Source organism: Nilaparvata lugens, chromosome 4 (assembly GCF_014356525.2).
Source record: "Nilaparvata lugens isolate BPH chromosome 4, ASM1435652v1, whole genome shotgun sequence".
Taxonomy (NCBI): domain Eukaryota; kingdom Metazoa; phylum Arthropoda; class Insecta; order Hemiptera; family Delphacidae; genus Nilaparvata; species Nilaparvata lugens.
Window position 1 is genome coordinate 11,219,717 of NC_052507.1, and position 13,249 is coordinate 11,232,965.

General features: G+C 34.5%; 1 protein-coding gene across 1 annotated transcript; it reads left to right on the plus strand.

Annotated features, from left to right (window-relative positions):
- Positions 1-49: 49 nt before the first annotated feature.
- On the plus strand, positions 50-11,851 carry LOC111052345 (proclotting enzyme). Its single transcript, XM_039426657.1, has 6 exons — positions 50-159; positions 2,848-3,021; positions 4,897-5,023; positions 6,233-6,411; positions 10,202-10,291; positions 11,242-11,851. Exons 1-6 carry the CDS (start codon positions 102-104, stop codon positions 11,568-11,570), a joined length of 957 nt encoding a protein of 318 aa, XP_039282591.1. The 5' UTR covers positions 50-101; the 3' UTR covers positions 11,571-11,851.
- The last annotated feature ends 1,398 nt before the right edge of the window (positions 11,852-13,249 follow it).

Consider the following 13,249-nt stretch of genomic DNA (forward strand, 5'->3'; position numbering starts at 1 on the left):
TTGTTGTTTGAATCCTCATGAAATCCTCATCAGTAGTGTAATCTCTGGAACGCTTTGTTCAATTCCACTTCAGTCAATTATTGTTGACACTCCAGTTTGAGATGAAGACTCTCTTCTACGTCATTGCTGTGATATCTATGACAATTACTTCCACAAAAGGTGAGGAATATCATATGTTGAATGAAAAAGACTAAGAAATTCTCAAAAAACCACAGATTTATTGATACTTAGAAAGACCGGTTTCGGTTATTACACCATTCTCAATCTCAATCTCATTGTTATCAATAAATCTGTGTTTTTTTGAGAATTTCTTAGTCTTTTTCATTCAATATGAATAATTACCACAATATCAACTTCTCAACTACACAAAAAGAATATCATATGCTTTTATCAATTAAAGATATTGAGATATTCTTATGAGATCGGCTATTCTATTATAAATCAAGATTCTTTAGGATCACTTTTTGTGTAGTTGAGAAGTTGATATTGTGGTAATTATTCAAAAATTTATATACAATAGCAGTACTCGCCTACTAGTATAAATTCTGCTGCTCTTGTATTTAGTTTTAGTTTATCAGAGATTGACAATGGTGTAATAACCGAAACCGGTCTTTCTAATTATCAATAAATCAGTGGTTTTTTGACAATTTCTTAGTCTTTTTTCATTCAATTCTTTAGGATATTAGATTCTCATTATTAAACGAAAATCCCATTAAATGCTGCAAATCACCTCGACGTCAATTCTGCTCCTGCAAATATTGACAACAGCTAGATGGAAATTCGATGAGCACTAGCTATTAACCCTGTTGTCAATATTTGCAGTAGCAAAAGTCCTCGGTGTGAATTACAGCATTTGATTGGGATTTTCATTCAATAATAATTATTCATTAATTAGCATTTGAACAAATGAAATGACTAATTCAATTCCATCTGTAAATTAGATTCTATTAAACAATCGGACCATAGTTTTTATAATAATTTTCAACAGAAGTATTATTCCCACTGATCAATACACTATTATCATATTATTAACCATCTATTAATGTTGTTGGAACTCATCTACATCTACCAACACTTGTCAGACCCGAAAAACCATATTCTGACTTCAATTTGATAGTTCAAAATATTCAAACTATCTATAATGGCAAAAATCTCATCCTATTTCAATCGAATTAAATAAAAATACAGTTCCCTACATGTAGAAATTTTCAATCGGGATATTATATAAATGGATACACTTTGGTCGAATAATCTCGATGTAAAAAATCTGGTGTGGCGCACTCACACAACTTTCCTTGCCGTTATGAGAATTGATCACCTGACGCTAGTGTTCACGCGCATCTCAAGTCCACTTAAAAACAAAGATCTGAGTCAGCTGGTGACAGGACAATAATGCTGGAGACATACGAGGTCTGCTATCTCTTCATAGTGAATCATTTAATAGAATAAACAGTTGCCAACAGTTTGCAATTGGATAATCACATTTTCTCGAATTTGGAGCTTATTTTCAATTTTAGGTGAAAATGTTACAAAACATTAATTGTAGAGATTTTCATGCTCAATCTATTCCACTCGAAATTTTTCGTTTAAATTGTATCTGAAGCCTGATAATTGAGAATCTAAAATCAAACTTTGCATAGATGGGGTGGAGCTCCTGAAATTTTTACAGATATGGGACTTGTGGCAGTTGATAGAGCTTATCGATGACTATTTTAGGTATAACTTTAATCAAAATCGTTGGAGTCGTTTTCAAGAAAATCGCGAAAAACCCTGTTTTTGACAACATTTTCGCTATTTTAGCCGCCATCTTGAATTGCATTTGATCGAAATTGTTCGTGTCGGATCCTTTTAGGGGAAGGACCTTAAGAACCAAATTTCAAGTCTTTCCGTTAATTGGAAGATGAGATATCGTGTACACAGACGCACATACACTCATACACATACACACACACACACACACACACACACACACACACACACACACACACACACACACACACACACACACACACACACACACACACACATACACACATACACACACACACACACACACACACAACACACACACACACACACACACACACACACACCACACACACACACACAACACACACACACACACACACACACACACACCACACACACACACACACATACATACAGACCAATACCCAAAAACCACTTTTTTGGACTCAGGGGACCTTGAAACGTATAGAAATTTAGAAATTGGGGTACCTTAATTTTTTTCGGAAAGCAAAACTTTCCTTACCTATGGTAATAGGGTAAGGAAAGTAAAAATACGCTAATTCTTGAAGAAATCTTTACATGACATTCGAAGACTCAAGTTCTGAACATGTAAACCGAATTTGAACCTTTCTTGTCTAATAATTTATTAAATCACTTTTTGCTTTCAAAAAAACGACTAGCAGACTTTCAGACTAGCAGACTAGAACGACAAACGACTCTCAATAATAATTTATTGAAAGCTTGAAAAAATGCTAATTTTGTTCGTATCTTCTGCGTGGTTCCAGTGTATCTTTGGTGATAACCCTTGTAAGGGAATATGAGTAATCTCTGTCTATCGATTCATCGTGAACACGACTAAGCAAACTTTGGTCACATATCTTCAGCGTATATAATTTTGATCACATATCTTCAGCGTAATTCTGGTTGTAATTCATTGAAAAAGCAGTCGAAACGATAGAAAACAACAATTTAAGGTCGTTTTTTCCGTTTTGGGAATCTTTCCGACAATATTGGACAAGAATAAGAAATCTTCATTTATTTGGAGGAATATAATGTACATGTAACAAGAATTCAAAATCTACAATTTGTTTTGAGCAGGGCAATCAGACAATCCTTCAACTCACCAAAATGGGGCTTTGGTGAATGATGAGAGATGTGGTTCTCAACCGTCTATACAAGAGGCAGTTCCTTTCACTTCATATCCTAAGGGAGTACAAAGAGTTGAGCCAGGAGAATATCCTTGGGTGGTGATGCTTTCCATTGAGAACGTGGGTGAGTTATGTAGTACAGAAATCTGTCGTACAGAAATACGACTATAGTACTTACACTAAATAATACAGAGTACTAAAAAGATGATGCAGAAGCTCTGTAGAAGTACTACAGAACAATCTTGAACATATATTATACACTAGCCATCAGGATGGCTTCGCTCGCCCTATTCGTCTAGCCAGGGAGCTCTGCCCCCTGGATCACCGACTGGATCGTCAAAAAAATGAGATTAGCGGGCTCGCTCGCTCGCCTGCATCTTTCATTTGAGCATGCTTCATTCCATCAGAAAGTCAAAGTACTGAGAAAACGCAGAAAAACTGAGGAAAACGCTGATTTTGGGTGTATCTTTGATGAAATATTAAAGTCACCTCATCACATAATTTTTAGACCCTAGCTAAACCTCTGAACCAAATTTGAACATTTTTTGGCTATTACTTGATGAAAGAACTGAGGAAACGCAAAAACCCGCTAATTTTGGGCGTATCTTTGGAGTTATTTCAAATTCCTTCTAACACAACATTACTACACCCCAGCTGAGCTTCTGTAGTGAATTTGAACATTTTCTGTTCATTTGTTCTCGATAAAGCTGAGAAAGCGCAAAAAATGCTGGAAAAACGCAGATTTTGGGCGTATCTTTGGCGTTATTTCAAAATCCTTCTGAAACAACATTATTACACCCTATCTTAGCTTCTCTACTAAATTTGAAAAATTTCTGTTAATTTGTTCTCGATAAATCTGAGAAAAAGCAAAAAAACGCTAATTTTGGGCGTATTTTTGACGTATCTTTGCAAATTCCTTCTTACACGAAATTATTACACCCTAGCTGAGCTTCTGTACTAAATTTGAACATTTTCTGTTCATTTGGTCTCGATAAAGCTGAGAAAACGCTAAAAAACGCTGGAAAAACGCAGATTTTGGGCGTATCTTTGGAAATGTTTCCAAATCCGTTCTTAGTGCACCTCTAAAGGGCCAACTGAACATACCTATCAAATTTGAACGTTTTTGGTCCGGTAGATTTTTAGTTCTGGGAGTGAGTCAGTCAGTCAGTGCCCTTCGCTTTTATAATGGATAATAAGAAAATAAATATAAAAATATAAGGAAATAGGAGACAAATATAAGTGCAGTAGGTTTTTGTGGTGGATAGTATCCTAATTGAATCAAATTACTTGAAATATCGTCATACCACTCATTTACCAAATATTTGATAAATCAGTTCTGTTGTTTTCAGGCGAGGTGGGACTCCCCACCCACAAAAGCCATACGAATTTACTTACTAGATTTTGGAACTCTAGTAATGTTTGAGATAACTTGAAAATTTCAATGTAACTACAGCTGAGGGACATGATGAAACAACAGCAGTAGGATGAAGGCCTCGGCGTGTCTTTTCTTGGCCAATGACAGCCTTGATTGGTCAACCAACTTCCACAGAGTAGAAGAATCCTTCTGCATTGTGCAACTACCAATTACATGGCTTCATTCATAGTAGACTCGTACACTTCCACAGTGAATTTCTCTAGAAAACTCAGTTCACTAGTAATTTAATAAGTTAATGGTTTAAAAGCGTCACTAGCTATTCATCTACACAATTTCAAATGTGTAGAATAAACAATAGAAGTAGTTGTAAAACCTTTAAAACAGAAATAGAATCAAATGAAATGATTTTTTTCAGGCGAAGTTAAGACTTGAATGTCTTCTATAACACTCAACCAGAGAAAGCTTCTATGATGATTGTTTATTCTGTGACTCAACCTCCTGTTACTTATCGCCTTCAAACTGCCTCATCAGTTTTTGGAGAAGTTGTAGCGTATTTCTTGTAGAACTATGAATCATTCTTGCTTATTTCACTTGAAAAGCTTACCTTGGTTTGTTTCGAGGTAGCTTACTTCGTGGGAGAATCACCTTACACAACTTGCATGGGTTCAATCATATCTAAACGATTCGTGCTAACTGTTTCAAGCTGTTTCTCACTGTATGGAACCGAGAACACTAGTCCCAGACCTAGATCGTAAGTGTTTCAGATAATATTTAAAAAATTCATCAGATTTGATTCAAGCTACTCGAATTTGCAATATTTTATAACTATTATCTTCTTTCAATAATTTAGAAAAATGACATAATTATAACTAAGGTATTAAGTGTGTAGTAGCGAATTCGAAAGAATGATCCATGAAAAGAGAATAATGGAGACGTGTTGTGGAGGAGGCCAGGGTTCACCAAGGGCTGTAGCGCCGGATGAAGAAAATAAAATAAAGAGCAGCGAATTTGATACTTTGTCGAATATTCCTGGACATAGATTTCAAATTGTAATCTGTTGGAATTACATGAAAATACTATATCAACTAAATTTTTATGGTTTTCACTTGGTTGGCTACATCATTATCAATCAATCTCCAGAAAATTGATTCTTGGACCTGGAGCAACATAACATTCACTCTCATAACAATGAACTCTTCTCTTGATTGGGCATTAATATCAAACCTTCGCAAATAGAAAAGTCATTGAATTTTCATTGTGAATGTAATGAAATGAGAAATATTTTGAGGAATAGTTCAATAACAGAGTAATCAGTATCTTATAATAGAACTTTTTACAGTTATAAAATAATTATTCAGCATAATGATAAGGCTCTTTCATATGAAACTTTCAACGCCTGTGTGAAGTGACACTTTTTGTTTTTGCTGTTGAAACTTAGCTGACCATTCACGGTGGAAAACTGTTATTGACAGATTAAAGACACACCCCCAAAGTTGGAAGTACTTGTTTACATTTGAAAGACAAGAATACATGTTTATTTTATTTATTTATTACATTCCACAATCACAATATCAAATTAATGATTGGAAGAGAATCAACAGAGAAATACATTATTGATGCATACATTATTATTTTTATGATATGTGTACATGACTATGAATATAATATTAAAGATGTAATCACCAAGTACTCAACAGAGACGGGATTTAGATAAATTAGTTTCAAATTTTATAAATTTAAAGGCGAACGTACACAGTTACACATGAATATATGCAGACATACGGAGAAAAAGAACGTCTGCATGCACGGACGTATTTGTGCGCAGTAACATTGGAACACCTTGGGAGGTTTTTGCTATGTGTGCTTGCCTTTAATGTGAATGATAAATGTGGATTTCAAAATAATGTAAATAATGTTAAATGATAATTGTCTCCAAAATGTATGTCTTGTTACAATACAGTATCATTATAAGTGCTGGAGAGATCGATTTAAGCACGACTCCTCACTGTGATGATTACACCAGCTGCCCTCTAAATGTCTACATTGGCGAGTCGGTGAAATACTACAGGGACAATGGACCAGCCGAAGGTGGCAAAAATATTGCTCTGGTCAAAACTACACAAACAATTTTTTTCCATGGTGAGTGTTTTACAGAGACAAATGATTCAAGTATAGATACTTAGAGTACTTTAAATAATACTTAGATCTAATATTTATATTTATCTTATCTTATATTTATATTTATCTAATATTTCAATTAATACTTAGATCTAAGTACTTCAAATCAAATTATTTTTATTAAACGAAAATCCGAATTAAATGGTGTAAATCACCCCGAAGACTTCTGCTACTGCAAATATTGACAACAGGGTAAACAGCCAGATGGAAACTCGATGAGCACAACTATTCAAAAATAATTTGTCATCCAGAGATTGTCAGATTGGTGTAAGGGTAAGCATTCCTGACCGGCAATTAAGAGGTACTGGGTTCGTTTCCCGGGCTGACAGATAATTTTTGAATAGTAGCGCTCATCGAATTTCCATCTAGCTGTTTACCCTGTTGTCAATATTTGCAGTAGCAGAAGTCTTCGGGGTGAATTGCAGCATTTGATTTGGATTTTCGTTTAATAACAATAATTAATTCACTCATTAGCATTTGAATAATTGCTATATTTCAGTAATTTCCATCTGTAGTTAAATCAAATAGTTTATTTCACAAAAAAATACATGGTACAGATAATAATCTTCTCAAATAACAGAATTGTGCTACACGTCGGTAAAATTGAACAAATACTTAAACAGTATCTTTACTCTATGATGCAACTGAGTATAACTGAGTATTTATAATAATCGTAATTGTCCGAGATAGCAAGTAGGGTCGTAGAGAAAAGATGGAATCCTCTATTCTTCTGGTATTCTGTTTTATCTATCTATAATATAATCAAGGGAGGAATTGGTTTGTATGGGTTTGTATTACTGGACTGATTAACTCGAAATTTAGCATAGGCCTATCGATTTTTTTTTATTTATTCATTTATTTCACACACACACTATACAAGTTTGTTACATATCAAAGAACCATCCATATCCAAAATACAGGAAACTACTGCTATAATATGGAAAATTATATGAAATTTATAAATTAATAAAACAATATTGGAACTTGAAGTACCCTTCATTATTTAAAATATTACAACGGCTAGTTTCGACCATAACCCAGGTCATTTTCAAGTTGAAATGTGGAAAATAAATAAACAAGTTAATACTATTTAAGTGAAGTATTTTATGATATTTATAGTATACAAGTGGACCTAATTGATGTCGTATTTTCAATATGTTGTATTTTCAATATGTCCTTTTTTTAGCATATCGATCCTTAAAAGGTTGGTTATAGGACTATTTTTCATTTTTCAAGACTTCAGTTTGTCAAGTTTTTAATTAGTCCGTTGCGGAGACCAGTAACCTGCCAGTAATATAATAATTAATGAAATAATCGTCTTAAACATGTACGAGATGGGAAATGCATGAATGACACATCATCACGTCTCAACTACTCAACTGATTAACTTGAAATTTTGTATAAAAATTCTGGATTCACTGAGGATGGATATAGGCTTATTTCTATTGCTATTAGCCAGTAGAATCTGATTAAATGATTGAAACAGATTTATTCAGTTTGTGATACAAAGTTTACGTTTTACCAGAGAAAACTTCTATAGTTCTCTTTACAGATGAAATAAATAGAGAATGCATTTATACAAATGCTAATTGATATATATATATATATCAATATCAATATATATATATCGGGGTAAACGAAAATCCTAAATAAATGCTGCAAATCACCCCGAAGACTTCTGCTACTGCAGACATTGACAACAGGGTTAACAGCTAGATGGAAATTCGATGAGAACTACTATCCAAAAATTAGTTGCCAGCCCGGGAATCGAACCCGGTACCTCCCAATTGCTAGTCAGGAATGCTTACCATAACACCAAACTGACAATCTCTGGATAGCAGCGCTCATTTTATATGAAGCCATAGCGGTCAACCAGTTTACAGATGAAATAATAGAGAATGCATTTATACAAATGCTAATTGATATATATATATTATTTAACGAAAATCCTGAATAAATGCTGTAAACTGGTTGGCCGCTTGGCTTCGTATGAAATGAACGCTGCTATCTAGAGATTGTCAGTTTGGTGTAAGTGTAAGCATTCCTGACTAGCAATTGGGAGGTACCGGGTTCCGGAGGTTCCCGGGCTGGCAACTAATTTTTGTATAGTAGTTCTCATCGAATTTTCATCTAGCTGTTAACCCTGTTGTCAATGTCTGCAGTAGCAGAAGTCTTCGGGGTGATTTACAGCATTTATTTAGGATTTTCGTTAAATAATATATTCTATAATTTCTGCTGTATTTGTATTCTGTGGTTTTACCAACAGAACAATGCTTTCTGAAAGTGACTCAGTAGCTTGGTTGGCAGCAAGCGCGGTTGATGAATCACAGGTTGCAGATTCGATATATATAGTCCAGTCAAGGAAAGGTCATAGAGGGAAAAGTTGGAAAGACAATTTTTGACCCCGCAGTTCTTTTTAGGGTAGTAAGGAGGTAAACATATCAAAAGTCCCCACCCCTACCCCTTGTGCTAAGGGGTGGTTTAAAGGTACCATTTTTTGGTTTCTCACATGAGACTCAAAAACTATGTATCCTAAGGACTTGACTGTCATATAACAAATTAAAGCTCACATAGATTTCTACAACATTTTTTATATCTTCTCTAGTTTTCGAGATGTCTGCTCTTGAAGGTGTGACATTTTTGAAAAGAAGCACCCCCTTAGCACATGAGTTAGGAATGGGGACTTCTGATATATTCTCCTCTTTACTAGTCTCAACAAAGCTGCAAAGTCAAAATTCTTGTTTAAAGCATTCCCTTCAGATTCCTTTGTCAATTGGTCTATTGTTGGAAAAATGGAGATTTCACACTCGAGACTAAAGCTGCTGCAAAAGGTGCAGGGAAATTCATAAAAGTGTGAAATCAAAATACATCAAATTGAAGAGAATTCAATGCTCTATAAGCTCATAATCAGCATGGATTTTTCCCATCGATTTTTAAAAAGTTATAAGAGCAAAAATAGAAAAAAATTGATGGCAAACGTATTCTTTTCAAAAATGTCACACCTTTAAGAGCAGATATATCGAAAACTAGAGAAGATATAAGGAACGTTGTACAATGAATATTGTAGAAAATTATGTGAGCTTTAATTTGTTATGAGACAGTCATGTCCTTAGGATACATAGTTTTTGAGTTTCATGCAAGAAACCTAAAAATGGTACCTTTAAACCACCCCACCCCCTTAGAACAAGGGGTAGGGGTGGGGACTTTTGATATGTTTACCTCTTACTACTACTCTAAACAAAACTGCGGGGTCAAAAATTGTCTTCCCAACTTTTCCCTCTTTACCCTTTTTTGAGCATTCATTGCCTGGACTAATAATATATCAAACCCATTTTTTTTGCTGGGAGTTTTCAACTCTTTAGAAGATTATCCACGTAGTTTATTACTAAATAATGAATATCTATTTTTTTCGTGTTTCCTGGACATAGGTCTTCAATACTTTAAATAATATGTATTTAATCTCTGGTTCTAGACGACTGTGCGTCTACCGTTTACAGAACTACTAGTATTAGATATACATTCTATACTTCGTCACGTGAACAAATAATGGAGTCATTCTATCCTATTCTATTCTTGGTTCCATGAACTGTCCCAAGAAACTGTGATACTGTGACTATGGTAATGAACTTTTCTTGTCACAGGTGTACTGTGACAAGAGAAGTGCATTACCATAGTCACAGTTTTGACCATATTTTCATCAATCAATTCAATTTCTTCGTTTCTCTTTTCTTGATCTATTTTTTTTCAACAGATACCGTGCTCCCGATTTGCTTACAGCATGATGCGTTACTTTATCCACCAAACTTCTGGGGAGAGATTGGAATTAGGGTGACTGCATCTGGTAAGATAAATCCTATTTTGTAGTGATAATCTATCATTGAACTATTTGAAAGATGAATTGATTGACTTGGAAAACAGTATTTGGAGATGAACTACCTCCATTGAAAATTTTACCTCTATTGAGCTATTTTTTAATCAGACTCGTTTGAAGGTGAATTTGAATTATGCAGAATTGTCGAAAATGTTATCCTCTATAAACCTTATAGTCTCAAATTTGTCCTCAAGCATTCCGTTTGATTGAAAAATGTCTTGAACTCTGGAGAGAGGAGAAATTTCTTGAAATCTTCGGCTTCTTTGATGTCAAGAAGATAAGTTATTGAATGAAAAAGACTAAGAAATTGTCAAAAAACCACAGATTTATTGATACTTAGAAAGACCGGTTTAGGTTATTACACCATTGTCAATCTCTGATAAACAGAGATCTGTGGTTTTTTGACAATTTCTTAGTCTTTTTCATTCAATATGAATAATTAGCACAAAATCAACTTCTCAACTACACAAAAAAAAAGATAATAATAATAATACGAATAATTTCTCTGGATGTTGGACGACACATCCAAAGGAGTTTATTCATAAATTCATACATACATTACATTATATTACATATTTTTAATATAACAATATTCAGAGTTTAGAAAATGATACCTCACCATATAATATATGTGTCGAGGTTATAATCATAGATGAGCTACTTGATCCACTTTACTTTGCATTTCGCAAAGAATAGACATGTACGTAAGTAAGACGCATAGTTATCGACATATAATAGTATAATAATATTTGAGAAACAGAATCTTCATCAAAATCATCTTCACTTCAGGGATTAGGATTCTCAATTAACCTGTTCCGGTACCCATCTCTTTCTTGGCCTCCCTACATCTCTTTTCCCTGTAGGTTTATAGTTTTGGACATCAAGAAACAGAATCTATTCATGAAAATTTTAATTTGCAGATCAGAATCTCCAACAAGTGGGAGGACATATTCTCTCAGAGGAAGAGAACACAAAGTTGCATGAAAGTCATCTGCCAGGCGATATGCGCTCCGAGGATGTGAACTCGGTGTTCGGCATTGGAGGGACGGCAGCCGAGGTCTATCACGACTCTGACATCGGAGGTCCGTTGATGATCAAGAAGCCAATCGACAATGTTCCGCCGCGGTTCTATCTGTACGGAATTCGCTCCTTCAAGGCGGAAACACCTGTGCCTCCCTACGCCTCGACCTTTGTTTACACCAAGGTCAGCCATTATCTCGAATGGATACTGGACAACATTAGTGAATGATAATAATATTGGACTAAAGCTAGTGGGTGGATGATATAATTTGCACAATAATTGTTCTCAGATATCAGCTTAAATCGTGGAAGTGAATGTATTTCGTCAACTTGATAGCACTAGTGAATGATATCAATTACACAATAATTGTTCTCAGATATCTACTTAGATCGTAAATGTGAATGTATTTTCTTAGGCTCTCTTATTGGAGGAATTCATCTTCCTTAGAGTTAAAGAGATAATTAAAACAAATTATACCAAGATAATAGTGGGTTAAGTTTTTTCCTGTATCATACTATAATGAGGTTCACGTTAAATATTAATAGAAATATAAATCTGAGTACCATTTCAAATATTATTCCGTATGACATGTTTCAGATACTCAGATTTATATTTTTATTTATACTGAAAGTAGCCCTAAAGAAAAAAGACAAGGTCCACGTTATTATGGCAGTGGAGAAAGATAGCAGAATAGGAAAACACCGCTGCCGATTTTCTGCCTTGCCACAGCCTTCTATGGAGGATAGCTCATACCGGTGTATCGTATTGTGATATCGACTCTTCAATCTTGTTTAAAAAATAATCAATTATATTTTAATCCTGAAAAATTCATTGATTGAATGATGAATTTACATAGTTAAGATAAAATATTTTGTTGAGTAATCATTTTTCTGAATTGCTAAACAAAGATTTGGTAACGTTGTGGAGCTATACAAGGAGAGCGTTATTTGTTCGATCAGATGAAAGTCTAGGATAGCAATGTTAATCGAATCGTCATTAGAACGTGGACCTCACTATATCACATACCGATATGGCCATAAGCTGCGTACAGAATATTCGGTTCGGTTCGTTTTCGGTCGATTCTGAAAAGTTAGTGTGAAACAGTTATTTTTGTATTATTATGTATGTATGTATGTTTTTATGTACCGCATTAACGGCGAAACGTGGGAACATGGCAATGGATTCTCATGAGATTCGACAGGAATGTTCTTTTTTGACTTGCGCGTCGATGTATTCTGTATGACATTTTTTGAAATTTTGTACTTCAAGGATAATAAAAAAGGGAGAAGGAGTTCCCTTCATACGCCAATATTATAGTGAGAATCATACTATGAAATTATTCATAATGAAGATACTAGTAGTTCTGTGAACAGTAGACCTCACACAGTTTTCTGATCCACAAGTATCTGGTGTCACCAGCTGCTCATCGTCTTCTCCAGACATCTGTGTAAATGCAATTGTATGAATCCACTTGTCAGCTGATTGATTAATTATGAATAATTCTATAGTCTGATTAATCCTATCTTCAGAGTAGATGATATATAATATAGTGATATCGGAGAATGGAGGAAAATCCTCTCATATTATCTTTGAGATGCAAAATTCAAAAAAACCTTGTTTATACATCGACGTGCAGTTAAAAAAGGAATATCCCTGTCAAATCTCATAGAATTATATCAACGCGTTTGGCCGTAAATGCGTTCCATACATACACACAAACAGACGAATGAAAATCCGAGTTTAAACATAGACCTCACTGCATTGGTCAATCACTCCAAAAGTAGTAGTTAGAATTGTTTTTTGTAAGCTTATTACCCATTCTACTACTTAGGTATCTGGAGTAAAGGTACGTTGTCTCTGGTGCGGTTGGAACGATAGTCGATAGTCGTTAAATGATTATTGATAGA

Coding starts and splice junctions, on each gene's coding strand:
- LOC111052345 (XM_039426657.1), top strand. CDS start 102: ATGAAGACTCTCTTCTACGTCATTGCTGTGATATCTATGACAATTACT. Junction 160..2,847: donor GACAATTACTTCCACAAAAG/GTGAGGAATATC, acceptor TGTTTTGAGCAG/GGCAATCAGACAATCCTTCA. Junction 3,022..4,896: donor GCTTTCCATTGAGAACGTGG/GTGAGTTATGTA, acceptor GTTTCGAGGTAG/CTTACTTCGTGGGAGAATCA.